This window comes from Drosophila mojavensis, unplaced genomic scaffold, assembly GCF_018153725.1.
Source record: "Drosophila mojavensis isolate 15081-1352.22 unplaced genomic scaffold, ASM1815372v1 contig_81, whole genome shotgun sequence".
Taxonomy (NCBI): Eukaryota; Metazoa; Arthropoda; class Insecta; order Diptera; family Drosophilidae; genus Drosophila; species Drosophila mojavensis.
In genome coordinates this window covers 7,334,387-7,352,478 of record NW_025318907.1, presented here as the reverse complement: position 1 = coordinate 7,352,478, position 18,092 = coordinate 7,334,387, and the positions used below count along the sequence as shown (strand labels likewise).

Sequence of the window (18,092 nt, the reverse complement as noted above, 5' to 3'; positions counted from 1 at the left end):
TAAACGGAAGAGAAAAAATAAAATAAAAATCCATAGTACATTGGAATAGTCAATAATTTATTATAAAAATATCTATCAGTCCATAATGGAGTGAATACCCTCAAGAATATTTTCGCACTTGAATTGCCTTAAGCCCATGACGTCATTAGTTATCAATTATAGTACCTTGGCAGGCGGAGCATATGAAATGAGCCCAGGCATTTGGACAGGTATGAAGTATCTATCAATATCTTATCAGGCCGTAAAGCCTCTGCCTTGTGCGACTAATAAAACTAAGGCAAATGCCTGTGAGTGGCAACAGTAGCCTCAGCAGCGCCCAGCCTAAAGCATCAACAATCCGGGAGATGTCCATACCACCAGCGACACTTGTGGTTATTGGAGCGAGTGCAACCAATGCACAAAGACAGCGCCAAAAACAAGAAGCGAAGAGCAGCAGTTAGACAGATAAGAACTGATCGAAGTACATGGAACGTATATCGAAGTAGTCATATCAAAAATTAATGCAATTTCCAGAGAAAAATGTACAGCAGCAACAGCAGATGAAGCAAGCCAGCAAGGCAGAAGGTGCAGCTGCAGAGAAAATGCCCCAGCAGCCACCAGAGATAAATGCCAAATCAAAAAGCTGCCAAATAAGCTAAAAACTGAAGGCAAAAAATAAACCGAAATCTATTTCAATAAGCCGAAGATTAAATACTCTTATGGAAATGGGGCTAGCGAGTAAATTGATAAGAAATCTATTTTTAGTGGGTTATGTCCAAAAAGAAAAATATAAATATTTAGATTTATATATATGTTATGACTTTTTATATATCAGGCAACCCAGCTATGATAGTAATACTGCAGGTAACCCTTTATGTGAATTTATTAAAAACAAAATAACATTCCAAATAAAAACTTTTTTTATTTCCCGTGGTAAGGTGATATTAAAAGTATTCAATTAGATACATATGTATTAGATATATACATATGTATATATTATTATTTTTAAAGAATTTTGCTGTCGGTTGTTGCTTTTCTGAAAACAACTGCACCAATCCATAAAATGTTTTCTGATTACATCTTCAAATTTACATAGAAATGGTTATTGTTTGCTTTTGATATAGTTATAGGAATGTTATAGTTTGTCAATGAACTGCCATTTCCGCCTTTGTCAGAAACTCAATTGGCGTCGCCAAAAGCGAAATAAATGACAAAATAAAAGCTAGTTTTGGCAACTATCTTATCAGTTAACTAGCCACCATTGGTATGGATTTGTGGCATGAAAATACATTTGCTATGACATAAACATTAGACTATAAATTGTCGGGGTCGCCACTGTGAAATTTTAGTCAGGCAGCGCAGAGAATACCCAACGGACAGCGGACCGCGAGTGCAAGGAATACAATGGAAAATACAACAACAACTATGCGAATTGAAGAAATTAGCTCAGAAAGGATAAGTGGTGCCACGACGATAAATGAAGAGATAGAAATAACCACAATTGAAACACCACAAGGGATACGTGAACATCATCATCGCCATCATCACCACAAACATCATCATCGGCATCATCAGCAGACGAAGGAGGAGGAGGAGGCAACGACTTTGACCATAACTGATGTCAGCGACGAGCAGGAAGTTATGGGAGTTATGGAGCAGCTAGAAGAAGCAGAGGAAGAAGAAGAAGAAGAAGAGCAGCACACGCATCACCATCACCACCACCACCAGCATAAGCATAAGCATAAGCAGGCTACACCACAGTTAAGCTTGCCACCACCACTGCCAGACAGCTCACCGCCATATCTAACGCCCACCGAGGAGGGGGATCAGCTTGTATGGCTAACAGATTTGGATGCTTCGCCACAACAGTCAATGGCATCGGCTGTTCAACCGAATCCACCTGTAATTCAGACACCCTCACCCACCAACTTCAGCCGCAGTCAACCACCAGCCACCCCCTCGCCGACGGGCACTGTGAGGCAAACAGCGTGCATAATTGAGTCCCAGCTGCATCTGTCCGCACCTCCAACACCAGCTGCAACCACTGAGCAGACAGTAGGGCCACTGGATTCGAATACGCCGCCTCAGCAACCGGCGCCAAAAACAGTTCAGCAGCAACCACAACAGGTACCATCCACACCCAACAGTTCGGGGTGGGTGGTGCAGAGACTGGCCGTAGTCAGCACACAACCCACATCAGCAGCAACAGCAGCAGCAACAGCCACAGCAGCAGCAGCAGCAGCAGGAGCGAGTCCACCACTAACACCAGTTACTCCACCAGCGGCAAGTCCATCAAGAGCGGCTGTTAGCCAAATGGAGATTATTACAGTGACGCCGTTGCGAACGGCTGCACCACCTGCACCACCCATGCTGCTCGTCGGCAAGGTATCCGTGGACCACAACGACACACGCAGCAAGAACTACAGAGTTAGCATGGATTCCAGTGCGGCCGCATCGCAGGGCATCAAGAAGCGTTGCTGCTGCGCCATTTGCTAGGCAACAATGCAAATCCAAACTGAGTTGAGTCTGTATAACTATACAAGATTAGATAGAAACAGCCGGAAAATCGAATTACATAAAAACCGTTTTTACGTAATTAACAATATTGTTAATTATGCATATTGCTTAATACGATTACATACGCATATGATTACAAAATCAGGGTATAATAAAAAAAATAAATAAAGAAAACGAATAAAATACATTTCTTACGTAATTTTTGGCATACATAAACTATGTAACATAGTTGAAATCAATTACATTTATATAGCAAAGTAAACAACTGTTAACATAACAGTTACACGATCGTGCATTTTAACAGTGTTGCATTTATATAGTTAACAGAGTTATCAATACGTACATAACATTACGCAGTTAACTTTAAAGGAAATCCGAATGTTCAGAGAAATAACAGTCAAAGCTCTGTTAGGCGCACAGAACTTCCTTCTTCTGTTAGGTGTTAGATTCGAGTGCTCAACTATCGCTATCTCCCTTGCACTACAGCTACTGTTCTGTTAGTCAGAATCTTCGCTTACTTAACATTCAGCTCTCGATTAGAGCAGAGTGGCTTGAGTGGCTCACATTCCATTCGCTGGGGCAGCACAGTCATCGCTTATCGATGACAAAGCCGTCTTATCAGCAGCATGTGAAGTTAAGCCAGCGCCACTGTCGCGCAGCGTCTTATCTAATCGAAGGTGCAAACAAAATCACCGTCGCTGCCAAAGCGTAATTGATAATTAATTAGTTTACCCACTCGTGGGCAACTCCACAGTGAATGACCATTGCGATAAAAACACTTGACGGCATTCAGTCAGCGGTCAGTCAACGGCCGCGGAACTATACTCGAGGATCTGAGCGATGCCGCCACCAGGACGCGGTTACGGGCCCGGCCCAGCGCAACGCCCGCCCCCGCCGGGCTTTCGGCCCGGACCACCGCCACCCGGACGAACGAATGTTAATGTGGATGTCAACATTGGCGCTCGGCCACCGCCCATAGGCGTGGGCATTAACCTTGCTCCGCCGCCGGTCGTTATTGGCGCACCGCCAATTGTTGTCGGCGCTGCCCCACGACCACCCGTCATTGTTGAGAGCTACGGACCGCCAGCACCCGGCCTAGCCACAGCCACGGTCTACACCCAGCCGGAAGTTTGTTGTTGTATCATAATGTAGACCTCTAGTTACGTTCAGCGTGTGTGAATCTGTGTGTAACCCGTAATATCTCCTATATGTATATGTTTCATTTCTATCTATCCTTATGTTATGACTGTGAATAAATTGCTAAGTTTTTGAAGCGCAATTTCGTTGTTGTTATGCAGGAGGGAGTTATATGTATATCTATAGTGTGCTATCTATATATTTACCTAAACTTGAAAAAATATTCCCCCAAAAAAATTGCTTTGACACTGACACTGTTCAAGTAGATTTGTTGACGGATTTGACTAAATCTGAAGCAGGAGAATATCATATAATGAAAACGGAAAGACAAGCGAAACTATTTAAACTAGCTCTCACTGTCAACAGCAAATAATTTCTGAATTTATTTTCATTTATTCCTAATCTACTATTCTATCATTGAAATTCACTTTAGCAACAGCATCAGCATGTAGAACGAATTTTGACTTGTATTAAGAGTTTGCTTATAAATCGATGGAATTGCCTTTATGATTGCGTTAAGTAGCTCACGATATGTAAAGCTGTGTGGCTTACTCCTTAATACACCTACGCCCACAGTGAGAATTACCCATAACAGAGAGAGAGAGAGAGAGAGAGAGAGAGAGAAAGAGATTACGTATTCGCCATGTTGTTGCAAGGTGTTTTGCGCTGTGCGCGTTCTTATTTCAGCACGTCAGCTGTAGACAATTTCAATTTAAATTTGCCTTTTGCAGTTCGCCCGCTGTGCTGAGCGAGGCGGAACGGAACGGGACAGGTCAGTGGAGGGCAGGGTGGGCGGGGCGGTGCGGGGCATGTAAGCAACATTTGCTGTGCCGCCGTCAGGTTCCTTCCTTCCTTCCTTCCTGGTTGGCTTCCGTGTTTTGTTTCCTGCACTTTTCGTTTATTTGCATACACATGCCGCGTGTATGCCGTGCAAAATCGCGCAAATAATAATGAAAAGAAAAAAAAAAGAAGGAATCAAAAGAGCAGGAGGGGGCTTTTGCTCCGCCCCGCAAAAATGCCAAGCAAATTGGCGAAAATATTGAAAACGTGTAGCAACAGACTAAAGAGTCCAACCGAGTCGACAGACTGAAAAGCCTCAGAGCCAAGCGAAGAAAACTGTGCAAAAGCGACGAAAACACTGTCGCGCTGCCAAAGGCCGCAGCTGCCTCGCGACTGCCGACTGCCTGGCGAAAGTAATGAAGAAAATTCCCCAAATTGAAATTACAAACATTACTTTTTTCCTCCAGAGTCAAAAATGTACTCCAGCACAGCGTATGTGTGTGTGTGTGCATATGTGAATGTGTGTGTGCGAGTGTGCTATTAGCAACAATTTGCGCTGATCATATTTATGGCAATTACCGTTAGACGAGCGCCTCAAACTTTAGCAAGTAAATGTTATTTTATGCGCAATTTGGGCTCGTTCACTGTGTCTGCGACAAGCGACCAAAAATATCGCTTAGATCCATCCAGACAACTCTCTAATGATGCCAAGGAATACCCGATTCTACTGTGCACAGTGAGCGGCATTTACCGGATAACAGTTTTTAGCATTGAGTACATAGAAAACCCCAATCAGTCTATTATATTCCAAAGAGGGCTTTCAAGTTCTGCTTCCATCCATCAATTAAAAGTTTATTATAAATATTTTTAAGATTTTTTTTTTTTTTATAAATGTTTCAGGTATTTATTTGCAACACTAACTTCATTATTATTAATATTATTATTATTTCACTTTATTTTAATTTTTTCAAGATTTTTTACTGCGTAATTTTGTCTTTCATTCAATCATTTCATGTAATCATCACCACTCACTCATCGTCATTCAACTCATTCATAACTCATCAACGCAAAGTATCTCATTTATCTACTCAACTTTAATAGCACTTATTTCCACTCCAACTCACCGTCATTTTAGGTATCTTAAGTTCTACGGAATGTGATACTCGAAACTACAAGTCTCTCAAAGAAAAATTAAAAAAAAAAAGAATTTAATTAATGAAATAAATTATTGAAATATCACGTTTGATTGAAATATTTACAAATACATTGAAATATTATAAATTCTGATTAAATATTTTAGTAGACTTCAGACTATATTTATATATTTATATACGTATGAAAAGATATCAATTTATTCAGATTTATTTTCCATCATATTGTTTTTCATATATTAAATAATAGATATTTATTCCTTAATGAAATACATACTATAAGTGTAGCTTATCGATATTATGTATCTTCCATTTAATTAATTTCACATCCGCTTCTGCCTGCTCTCTCGCACTCGCAGCTACAACAACAGCCAACTGCCGGGAGTGGGCAACGTGGTGCCCAAGAATGATAAGCATGCACTGCTGCAGAGCATTGCGAGCAGCTACAGACGCAACGATGCGGCCAACAACAAGAACAACATCACCGGCTACCCGGCAAAGGTCGCAGCTTCGGCTGCGGGTACAGCAGAACGCGTGGGCTCTGGAGCGGGCACTGCATCGGAGTCCGGCGCAGGCTCGACGCGGCGTCGCGCTTCATTGGCGTCGAAGCGGCGTCGCGACTGCCGCGTCAGCCACTGGTCCGAGTGGACGGCCTGCAGCAAGAGCTGCGGCATTGGCGAGATGCATCGATATCGCAAAGTCATCAAGCATGGCAAGCGCGGCGGCCGACCCTGCCCGGCGCTCCAGCAGTCCAAATGGTGTGGCACCGAGCGCAACTGTCACGGGCCGCAGAGCTATTTTAATTGGTAAGTGCCGGGCAATCACCCCATCGTCTCTAAACCCTAGCACCCTGCGCCCCATCCTAGCCCATCCCCACTCATTGCCCAATGTGCTCAATTGTATTCAAATATGCATTTAATTTCTTCCATAATGACTGCAGGTCCGACTCAGACACATGAACGCGCTCTGCCCCAGCTCAGGCCATATATATATAATTTTAATTTAAGGCGTAAGAATTGCTTTTCGTGGACAACAGTGCAGAGAGGAAGGGAGAGACAGAGCGAGAGAGCGAGAAGGAATAAGGCAGTGAGACCAGAGAGACCAGAGAGAGGCAGAGACAAACCCCAACAACTGCTGAGCGATTTTAATTTAAATTTAGATTACGATACGAAATTGAAAATTGATTTTAAAAGTGCACGCAAATGCAGACAGTAACATTTTCGACATATATACATACATATATATAAATGGAAAAATAATGAAAGGGAAAATCATGGAAATTGCATATGAAACCGAAGACTACTGACAATATTAAAAGCAAAAAGGATTTAAAGGAATGGAATCGAGTGAAGCAAGAGAGCTCTCACTCATTTGGCTAACACGAAACAAGAAATGATGAAATCAAGAAAATAAAAAGTCCCAATAGATTGTCGTTAAGTTCTTTAATTCAGTTGCTTAAGCTAATTTTAATGTATAAACAAATCAAGCGAATCTTTCAAATTATGTGTCATATATAAATATATACATATATATATATACATAAATAAACACAAAAGCGAACAACCAAATCTTTATAGTAGACGTACAAATTTAAGATTCAAAGCGACGATGCGAGAGCGGCTTAGTAAATATTAACAAAATACTTCGAATAAAAACAATTAATATACAAAAATTAGTTTTTCATTTATCCGAAATTTTAAGAGATTTTGTAACCCTTACCTTTGGCATTTTATTAAACCGCCCTCGCATATCAAAGTATATTAACTAAAAATCAAATCAAACCAAAAAAAAAAATAAATAAATAAATAAATAAAAATAAAATAAAATAAAAAACAAAGCGTGAACATTTGCGTAACCAAACAAGGTAATAAAAATAAAAAACAACACACACACACACACTCTTACACTATGAAAGTGTGCGTGTGTGTGTAACAGCAATTAAGCTAACATTAGATGTAAACTAAGTTAATTAAACTTTAACAGAATGCAATAACAGAAAAGTAAATGTCAAGCAACTGCAGTCAATGAAAATCTAGCAAATTCAGCTCAAGTAAGCCACAAACAGTTTGGGAGCCGCAAACGAAATACATGTAGAATGAAAAGGTCAACAATTAATTAGAAAAGAAAGCACTTTCATTGGAGATTAGAGACCAAAATAAAAGTAAAGTTTGACAGTCATGTTGATTAACTGACAGTTTGGGAGTCACAGCGTAGGCAATATGAACAAATTTTATCTAAAACTCAGATATCGAAAATTGTGAAACCAACATAGATTGTACGTGAGGTGTCAGCTATATAAGTTTCAAGTCAGGATATTGATTTGATATCATCTCTGATCTACATCTAGCACTTACAGTTCGAGAGTCACACAGTAAGCATTGAAGGGCACAGCTCGAGCTGCATAGATCTTTGGGAATAGCCAACTATTGAACCTACAATTGCCGATAACTGAACAGTTTGAGAAGCCTAGATAGAGTCAGTCAATGAAATGTAATGTAAAAAATACAAATATTCCGTTTGAGCTTAGTTATAAAAGTCGAAGCCGAGTTTGGACAGTTGGACATGCACAGTGCGCGCCACAGTTTGAGTAGCCAATAAAATGTAAAATAAATCCATTTAGACATTAAACAGACATAACAAAAAATGTAAAAACAAAAACCATATATATTGCAAGAACAGGAAAACGAGCGAGTCGTGCAAGTGCATAAAATATTTTGTAAAATACAACAAGCTATAAGAACAAAGCAACAACAATAATTAATAAAACCAATGCATCGTAAACTGTACTTTAAACGTAAACAGCCTTTTTCTTTAAGCGATTGTTTCTCGACTTTATCAAAACAGGTAAAATCAGCTTCAGCATTCCCGACATTATTATGCACAAGCCGGCGAACGCGAATGCAGCCATGAAACCGCCAGTCGTCTCCACCATAACACTGCCCAAGGTGGTGCCCAGGAATACGCCTACCCCCATGACCAGGGCGGTAATGCCAAAGGCGGTCGTCAGCTTCGAGAGGCCCAAATACCGCACATAGATGAGGGCTCGCAACGTGGCATAGACAGCTGAAAAGAGAGAAACGCGAAAAGGTAAAAGGTGTGGACTGCAAGAATGCCGACTGTCTGGGAATACTCTGTTCAGAAGTTTACAAAAAGGGTATACTGGTTGTGTGAAAAGTCCGTTAGTCAATATTAACGAATGAGTATTACGACTACGACTTAAGTTCGTTACTGCAAGAGTGAGTGAGGAGTAACCCTTCGTTGGCAACTAAGCTGTAAAGACGAAGATCTGTTAAAATACAGTTGAATCTGGCTATGACGACTCCGCTTATGAGTAGACTTATACGGTTATAGCATCTTCCGACGGTCGCTATAGCCGGATTCTACTGTAGGAGATTCACTCAAAGTCAATGTTCTTGATTAAGAGTCAAGTGCCGGTCAGTCATCAAACATTATCTTGTGAACAGGGTATCAGAGCGTGGTCTCTGTGCTGTTTTAGTCAGGGAAAGGCACCTGGAGCAACGCCGTAGCAGAGCCCGTAGAGAACTTGAAACCAGACCAAGTCGCTGCCGAAAAAGGCACTGACTAAGACCGCGATGCCACCTAGGACCATGCCACCCCCACAGATGTAGTTCGTCCAGTTTCTCAGCTTGTAGGCCACAAAGCCGCACAGAATGCGCACTATGAAATTGGAGGTGCCGATGGCGGGGCCAATCATCTGGGCGTATTGGTTGGGAACCGTGGTGCGCATCTTGGAGTAGAGAAAGGGTATATTGAAGCCCATGGGATACAGGAAAGCGGACGCCAGCAGCACACGGAACTCATAGCTTTTCAGCAAATGCATGTCGAACAGACGATTCATGGCCTTTATGATCTTCTGATGGATCCAGCAGCGACTCTTGTATGACACGTGGCGTTTATGTTGAGTAGAGACGGGGGTCGCGGCGCGCTTGTGAATGACCGGACGGTGCTCAACGTAACCGTCAGAGACGGAAACCCACTCCGACATGTCGGTGCTGTCATAATTGTGAATATTGTGCAGACCATAGGCGGCACTTTGCAGCTAGAGAGAGCAAAGAAAATGTGCTGAGATCCTTGGCCGGGCATTGATGAGGTTCGCTTACATGAGTCTCGGTGCCCACCAGCTCGAGCTCCTTGCCATCAAACTGCTCCCTGCGATGCGGCTCGTCGTAGTCAATGGGGCCCGTGTAAAAGAGATCGTCGCGCTGCATAGGATCCGGCCGTACCAGATAGTTGACTTCAGAGCGCATGGACTTGTCATCGTCATGATCACGCTTGGCACAACAGGGACAAATGAGGTTCCTACATCGTTTGCGCTTAGTCTCCTTCTTCTTGTTGGGCTCGAAAGTATCTAGCACGGGATGGGATCTCTTCATGGAGAGGTCTTCGCTCAGAAAATTGTGGACGTAGAAATTGCCATAGTACTCGGAAGAAGTGGAGCTGATCTCCGGAAAACGATGAACTACGCCCACTGGCGATGGCTTCACCTCCAAATAGGCCATCGACACAAAAATCAGAAGACAGACGAGGAAGGCATGACACCGTACCGTATTTCTCCAGCCGATCTGTTGCTCCATCAGATTGTTAGTAATCGAGAAGATCAAAATGCCAGCACCAGCACCAGAGCAGGAGAAGCCGCTGGCCAGCGCACGATAGCGCTCGAAGTAGAATCCAATGATGAGCTGAGAGCTCACCCAGATCATGCTCAATCCGGGTCCACCTGCGGCGACTGCGGCCTTTGTAGTTGGGTGTTAGTACACACAGTCCCACTTGGTACCTACCAACGATGCCATAGACCAATATCATGACAGTCAAATTCGGGCTGAAGCTGGCCCCCAACAAGGCCAGCGTTGAGATGGCCACGCCCAGCATGGCCACAGGCCGAAATCCGTAGCTGTTGATCAGCGCACTGGAGAAGGCGCCGCCCATGAAGTAGCATCCAATCTGTATGCTGGCCACCAGGGCCACCGCGGAGGTGCTCACTTTGAAGTCTTTCTCCATGGCGGGCAGCAGAATGCCAATCGAGAAAATGATGCCATCCACAATGAGCTGGGCAAGAAAGCTGAGAATGAGCACGACCCAGCCAAAGCCACCGTCCGGCGGGATCGCCATGTAGATCTACGAGGTAATTGCAAGCGAATGTCAGTTGCGACTGACTAACGTCCTCCACTCACCCACTTACGAAGGCCAGACCGGACTCCAGCCTCATGTGCGGCGGAAGATTGCCCTGCTGAAAGTCGACTGGATCGAGATCCATTAACTCCGCTTCGGTGAGAATTATCGTGCCGCTGCTGCTGTACATAGGGCTGCTGCTGCTTTCGGTAGCTCTTCCCCTACCCGATGCTTCAGACTGCGGAAAATCTGTCATATCATTTCCTGATACTAACTGTGAATTGTATGCACGGTGGGAGGACGTGATAACATCAAGAATCGAGTCGTCCGATTTATCGACAGCGGGATTTTGTGATACACCTCCTAAAAACATCGAAAAAAGGGGAGATGTTTAAGAACGGAAGATTGGTCTAGCCGAAGCACTCCAGAAGTGAGTTCTTAAGAAGCCATTGCTAAAGTCCATTCACATCCTCCCCAACTTACGGTTGCCAAGACTGAAGTATTCTCCACAAATTCAAACATATCAAACGTACTTTTTTTGTATACCTTAGTCCTCTTGGTGAGCAGCGGCTCTTCTCTGTCATATTCGTAAGAGTTGCTGGAGGATCTCCTCGTCTGCACACCCTGACTCTGAGATGGCCCCCTTCGTGCGCCTTCAGTGCCACCTGGCTCGTGACTGCGCGGGCGCTCAGGATCAGTGTTGGCCTCCTCATTTTCAGGTGGTGAAGGACCAGCCACCAGGATGACGGGCGCCGACAGAATCTCTGGTAACTCTTGTTGGCCTTCATCGGCGCTGAGGTTCGTCGCTTCGGAGGGCACCGTCTCAGCGTCGGTCCTAGATGCACTAATTCCCCGTGCCGTGCTGTCGCCTTCCTCTTCGGGCGCGGAATGTTGCGTCGGAGACGCTCGACTGTGGATGGGTTAAGCCGGTGGTTAGCTGGGAGCTACTACGCACCGCCAAGGCGTACTCACCTACCCTGACTACGTTTTCTGCTCATTTTTCGACTCGAAGCAAGCTGACATTTTTCTCAAATCCCTGTGCTGGCTGTCACATCCAGTCCCCCAATCTTAACTTCAATGGCAGCGCGTGAACTATCAGCATAAGACAGCCGTAAGGCAGCAGTCAGAGCAGTCGCTGAGTATGGCCTCGTCCCAGTCCCGGTGCCGGTCCCGGTGCCTGTCCGGGTGCAACGTGCTGTTAGCCAGAAATGTCCCGGCTGCAATATGAGAAATTCCCGGCTGCAGACCGCGAGACCCAAACATTGACGTCGACCCGGCATCTGTTGCGGCAGACAAACAGGCAGGCAGACAGACAGAGAGACAGTCAGGCAGTCTGCAGCAACCCGCACCCGCATTCCTGCAACAGTTGCAAGTAGCAAGTTGCAAGTTGCTTTTACTGCGACTGTTACTTTTGCCATTCCCCACTCCAGTTGTTGTTTATTTTGGCCCGGCGAAATTGCATCAGTGCAATTTCATTGATTGCAAGTAAATGAAATCATTCCAATCTCCCGCACACAACTTCTTCTACGGCTCCCACGTCCGCCACTCTTTGGCTGTGGCTCCGGCGGAGAATGCGCGCATGTTCGTCTAGGAAAGTGCCAAGTGCATTTGTGCTCTATGTGAATTTTGAGTAGTGAGCTCTAGTTACTTAATTTACAGCATTATTTATTCAAACGGCAGAAGAGCTATTTGATGGGAAACCATGGGCCAAAGAGACTCGCACTGCCAGCCAAATGATGGATGATACTATATTATTCTCTTATATGATATATACACATTACACAATCTTTGTAACTCTGTCTATCCCTCTCTCTCTCGCATGCTCACATGCCTGATTAATGAGAATGTTACACATATCTAAAGAGCTTATATTAATCCCTATGTAATAACTTCTCATTGCTCGTTTTGTATCTCATTCATCTCGTAGTATTAGTTATGTGTAGGTCAACCCATAGCACTGGCAGATCAAATTCATTTCAAATATTTGATAGCTTTCTCCAATTCAATATAATAATATAATATTGATATATTCAATAGGTATTAGACTACAGTTATATACTTTCTAACTTCTATTCTCCCTAACATGCTGTTTTAGCTTTAAAGCTGAAGGAGTTGGATATTGATATATTCAATAGGTATTAGACTACAGTTATATACTTTCTAACTTCTATTCTCCCTAACATGCTGTTTTAGCTTTAAAGCTGAAGGAGTTGGTCAAATTGCCCATGCTGAAGCATGAAAAGACTATTCTAGGGGCAACTGGAATTCACATCAGTTGAAGGAACTATCCATCAAAATTTCTGTCGTTCCTTAGTTTCACTTTGATATCCGCAAATGGGGTTTCGCTGTTTAATTCGTTAACTGTTAACTTGATTAGATAAATGCTCTCTGCAAGCAAATTCATTGAGTACTCTCGTTTCTGTGGCAGCTGCTAAGCCACTCCAAGGCTCGGCACAGCAATAAAAGCCAATGAAAAATAAAATCAGGTAAAGTGTAGGCATAACAGTGCTCTCGTTCAGGCTCATGCATTTTTTTGGTTTGCTGCGCACGTCAAAAAATAAACAAACAATAAAAAAGACACAAATAAAAAAATAAAAAAAACAAGTAAGAACGTTGCAGTCGGGCGTTACCGACTGCGGATTACTCATTCACATCCCATCAGCAATTTAGTAGATAAGTTTCGCTCTAACACTATAGAAAATGCAGTTTTCCCGATTTGTCATGCCCCTACTGGGCGTAGACACCTCATTGTTGGTCAGTTCTTAGAACGTGATAACGGTACCCTAACTGCAAAGTTTGAATGCTTACCCTCAAAAAATGTGAAAATTACAGGGAATTTTTCGATATGTCACGCCCCTAAAGAGACGTAAAAATTATTTTTAGGTCATCGATAAAGGAGGTTACTGGTAACTTAACTATCTAGCTATCTAGCTAACTTAACTATCTAGCTATTATACTTTAGGAGATATCAACTTTTGCGGTTTGCCACGCCCCCTGGGCGGACATATATCCGACAAAACTTTTTGGTCTTGGGTGATCAGCCCGTGTATATATACAAAATTTGAGGTCTCCGGCATCAATAGTGTCCAAAATATAGCAGAATTGAAAAAATCACTATATATTCAGGTCCGATTTGGCACGCCCCTAATGGGCGTAGACATATAATTTTGTCATTACTCTTTATAGAATCATAACATTAATTGACGTGCGTTCTAGCTGTAAAACTCTTAGAGATACAGTTTTATCCGATTTGCCACGCCATCAATGGGCGGAGATATATCTGCCATAGGTTGTGATCTAGGGTGGTCGACGCGGACTTACATACCAAATTTGAGCTTTCTAGCTCTTCAACTAACATGATTTCTGGCATATCGGAAAATGCATTTTCCGATTTCCCACGCCCCTAGTGGGCGGATCGGGAAAATTTTAACACTTTATAAATCGGAGATATACACGAGTATGTGTTCCAAATTTCAATCCTCTAGCTTCAATAGCGCCGAAATAGATTGCGTTCATACGGACAGACGGACAGACGGACGGACAGCAAGACGGACATTGCACAAAACCAATATACTAATTCACTTTCGTGAATGAGTATAAAAACGAAAGCAAACCCAATCCTGAGGAGGGGCGCAAAAATGCACGGAAAAAACATTAAGTTTACGCCGTGCCGTACGCGCTGCCTGGACATTCAACGGACTCCGGCAGTTTTCGCTTTTACGCCGCATTCGCCTGCCATACTTTTCCTCCAGCTCATGCGAGATATGCATGAGTGCAGGGCCATAAAATTGGGTCAATTGCTGTTAACAATTTGGCGGCGCAATCTTTTGGCCGTTTCGATTTCAAGGCAGCTGCCCCGGGCCCAATTTGGCAAGCCTGAAATTGCTGCTACCAGTTCAGAAAAAAACGTAGGACCATCCATGCCTTTTGCAAAAAAAACAATTTCTCATAGAGTTGTTGTTTGCAAAAACGGAAATGGACGAAAACGAAAATTCGCACCCGGGCTCTGGGACGCGTTGGCGAACGGGCAGGCGTCTATTGGCCCAGAGGGCACAAAATGCCCACTCACTAATTAATTAGTGCGTTTTGTTTATTGTTTGCTGTTGAAACTTTCCCCAGAATTGCCTCAACAGTGCCTCGGCTGCCTTGCACCTCAGCTGGCCTAGCACCGGGTCCGGTCCGCAACTGCGATTCAACTCTCTGAATGCATTTCAAATACCAAGCTGACTCTCATACTCAAAAGTATTGCATAATTTTTGTATATATATATATATTTTTTTTTTTTTTTTGCTTTTTTAGTTTTGCTCCGCATTATTTGTTGAGCTGTTCAAAGTGTATACATACGTTAAATGAAAGCCTTTAGAGCTGTTATATTATATAATGAGCATTAATAATAAAATTTAATTTTCAATTTAACAATAATTTCAATAAAACTAACCCAGATTATGTAACGGCATGGGAAAATATGTATGTACTATGTCAATTTTGTTTCTTTCTTCCGACTTTAATTCTCTACAATCTACAGTTGGTATTGCTTTTGTTGTCACTCGGCGAGGCCACATAGAGTTTTTTGGTAGGCGTTAAATCAGTATTCTGTTGGGTTTCATACATTCGTTTTGTACGCATTTGAAAATTTTCCACTTTTTTCATCATGAGTTTAAAAAATTTTAGTAACTCGACGGCGTTTTTTAGAGATCTTCCCAGAATATGTTTAAAAAGGATACCGACCCGTCGCATGGTTAGCGCCAAAGTTCATGCTCCACATGCAAAGAAGGAGTCGTACTGGGTACAGAAGACCATGAAGCCAGTGGATAAAGAGCAGGTCCGGCCACAAAAATCAGATGTCGGGAGTAGGGCTAAACCTCGTCTAGGGTTTCCGAGCTTTAGTGTGCCCAACAGACCAGATGGTATAGTCCCAAATTTCGGTAATACGCGACTTGATACGCGCTTATACAAGCCTAGCAAGAGTTTAGATCGGGCATTCCAATCCAACTGGGTGGACTGTGCCCCAAGAAGGAAGACCATCAAACATATTCAGATGATACCACCAGAGATCAAACGTCGCGTCAAGACGCCCAAGCCGTACTGTCCCCCCGATACTCCCGGCCAGCTACCCACAGATGCCAAGGGCCCCGAGTCCGAGGGCCTGAAGGGTACAGTTGAAGACAGAGCAGTGCAGAAAGCCAGCAAGAGGCCGCGAACCCGCTATCCGAGTTTCTCAGAGTATAAAGCGGCATGGAAGCCAGTATCCTCTGATAGTCTCCATCCGCGATCCGTTTGCGATGTGTGGCGCTACTACCAAAATTTATATCGGTGAATACAGAAGGTCAAGCAACGTAGGCCACATGTTAGACAAGTTTATAATTGACGTGATCCAGACTGAAAAAACAAATCGTTTTGTTTATCATATTTAATACCAAATTGTCAATCCATATTGAGTTGTACAGAGAAAATATAATAGATTAAAGTCGTGTATGTATATAATAAACAGTGTCTATAAGTATACATATTTATGTAAATATTTTATATAGCACATATATTGAATACTCATTGCTGAATTTGCTTATGGATGCTTGTATTGGCTGTTATAACTAATAACTGTTAATTTGTTCGGTGCTATGGATAATATGTCGGACGAGGGCAACAAATCGTTTCCTGACTGTCTCAGTTATTTTCTAGGGCTTCTTAATTGTATTTGTGTCCTTGAAAGATTATCAACTGAGGTATGATTTGTTCAAATAGGGCATTTGAATATTACTCATTTGTTTGTATTGAACTTAATGCCCCGATTCCGACTAATTTGATCTATTATAGTAAATTGGCTTCCTTATGCATTCGATGCTGGACAAGATGTTTTGCGAATGGTGCTAGTAGCAGAGCTTGCCCTGGAGGGGCATAAGTGAGGGGATTTGCAAGGATGTTACGCAGTTCTCCTGCTGTTTATATGACCTCACTCATTGTAAGTACATAAAAGTAGTTTTGAATGGGACTCATTGCAGATGCTTTGAAGTATTTGCCATCATTTGTGATCTCTTGTAATGACTTCATATATGTATGTAATTCTGTTTATATATATATTTAATTCGATTGCTAGTGCATTCAGCTAGGCTTCCTTGGGCGCAGCTTATAGCTTGGCTGTCTACTCAATTCGAGTGCAATCTGAAGTTGATGTTAATGCTGCCAGTGTTGGTTAATGCCAAGTCGAAAGGGATGCCGCACCGAGCATAGAGCTGCAGCTACTTTGCTTTGTGGCGCGCCTCTCGAAATGGCGAAGTGTACTTCTGCGCCTGGTGGCATTCCTAAAAGGGATTTGCATGCCGCTGAGATGTTTATCGCAAATTGTTGCCCTCAACGTCGACGTCGACGTTGTCGTTGTCGTTGTCGTTGTCCTTGTCCCCGCCGACTGTCGTCTGGACGAACACAAATGTCAACAGCACAAAGCGCTGACGTTTACATTGAAAGTCACTTTGGGTGCCAGACAACAGCAAGAGCCGCAGGAGCCGCTGCTGCCTTTGCTGCTGCTGTCCTTGGGGCCTGGCTAATGAAAAGCGCCAACAGAAATGCAATGCATTTTATTTCCATTTAATTTTTTATTTTCTGCAGCTTTTCACATAAATGCAAATGTTTAGCCAGGCCATGTTTAATTGCCAGAGATCTGGCATTGACGGCCAGCCGACTGCCTCCTCGGCTGGGAATCCGGCGTGTCCTGAACCTCACTTGCAGATTTGCCAAAACATGTGTCCTTGTTGCTGTTGTTGTTGTTGTTGTTGGTGGTGCTGCTGCTGCTGTTCAGTTGCTCGGTTGTTGGGCAAAAGTATGCCCCAGAGTGACATTTCGCACAAATGAAATGTATGGCTGAAAACTTGTCTATTTGGGCCCAAACAAATAATTTTATTATAAAACTTTTTTATGCATGTTTGCCTGGCTGCTTCGCCCCCATCCCCATGCCCCAGCTAACTGAGCTGGGTGCTCCGTGTCACATGACTCACCACCTAAACAAAATGAGGCTTTACGACAGCAATGGGCCACTGATGCAGAGAGCTCTGCGAGTCGCATACGGACCTCAGCCACCCGCCTGGCCAGTAGCACGATATGTGCTAAGAGCTAACCACAAATGTGCGAGCTCCACAATGTGTGCTCTCTTCTATGAGTGGGCGAAAGGATGTTTATCCTGAAGCGCGCTCTATTAGCTTTAGTGATATATTTTTGTAAATGTTCTTTAAACAAAATATAATTGTAGGACTCAGATTAGATTTCATGTGGCAATTAATACGTTGCTTAAAATACTAGAACGATATAAAACTTCTCAATTTATCAAACTGATCTATACAAAATAATAATAAATAAATAAATAATAAAAGAATTCCTTGTATAAATTCACACAAAATAACAACTTGA

At 43.1% G+C, this 18,092-nt stretch overlaps 4 protein-coding genes across 6 annotated transcripts in view; 3 read left to right on the top strand and 1 right to left on the bottom strand.

The window, feature by feature from the left end:
- The window catches only part of LOC6580982, a 67,707-nt gene extending 60,615 nt beyond the window's left edge, over nucleotides 1-7,092 (top strand). The window contains exons 5-6 of the mRNA XM_002006739.4: nucleotides 5,924-6,370; nucleotides 6,505-7,092. Coding sequence (XP_002006775.1) covers nucleotides 5,924-6,370; nucleotides 6,505-6,523 — 466 coding nt within the window. The 3' untranslated portion in view covers nucleotides 6,524-7,092. The remainder of the gene's footprint in view (nucleotides 1-5,923; nucleotides 6,371-6,504) is intronic.
- Nucleotides 7-3,775, top strand: LOC122757766 (mucin-2). Of its 2 annotated transcripts, none has more exons than XM_044011174.1 (2): nucleotides 7-435; nucleotides 514-3,775. In XM_044011174.1, exon 2 carries the CDS (start codon nucleotides 1,384-1,386, stop codon nucleotides 2,473-2,475), a length of 1,092 nt encoding a protein of 363 aa, XP_043867109.1. In that variant the 5' UTR covers nucleotides 7-435; nucleotides 514-1,383; the 3' UTR covers nucleotides 2,476-3,775. The 2 variants fall into 2 exon arrangements, with proteins under 2 accessions (XP_043867109.1, XP_043867110.1); XM_044011175.1 differs by having other exon boundaries at nucleotides 7-460.
- Nucleotides 7,093-8,210: 1,118 nt separating the features above from the next.
- LOC6580981 lies at nucleotides 8,211-12,292 on the bottom strand. Of its 2 annotated transcripts, none has more exons than XM_002006738.4 (7): nucleotides 11,667-12,292; nucleotides 11,228-11,604; nucleotides 10,765-11,057; nucleotides 10,364-10,700; nucleotides 9,686-10,311; nucleotides 9,075-9,624; nucleotides 8,211-8,627 (listed from the first exon to the last, which is right to left on the bottom strand). In XM_002006738.4, the coding sequence occupies exons 1-7, from the start codon at nucleotides 11,690-11,692 to the stop codon at nucleotides 8,353-8,355; spliced, it is 2,484 nt and encodes an 827-aa protein (XP_002006774.2). In that variant the 5' UTR covers nucleotides 11,693-12,292; the 3' UTR covers nucleotides 8,211-8,352. The 2 variants fall into 2 exon arrangements, with proteins under 2 accessions (XP_002006774.2, XP_032585732.1); XM_032729841.2 differs by having other exon boundaries at nucleotides 9,686-10,302.
- A 2,981-nt stretch (nucleotides 12,293-15,273) lies between these two features.
- LOC6580980 lies at nucleotides 15,274-16,182 on the top strand. The gene has a single exon (XM_002006737.4). It carries the CDS (start codon nucleotides 15,346-15,348, stop codon nucleotides 16,009-16,011), a length of 666 nt encoding a protein of 221 aa, XP_002006773.2. The 5' UTR covers nucleotides 15,274-15,345; the 3' UTR covers nucleotides 16,012-16,182.
- Nucleotides 16,183-18,092: the final 1,910 nt, after the last annotated feature.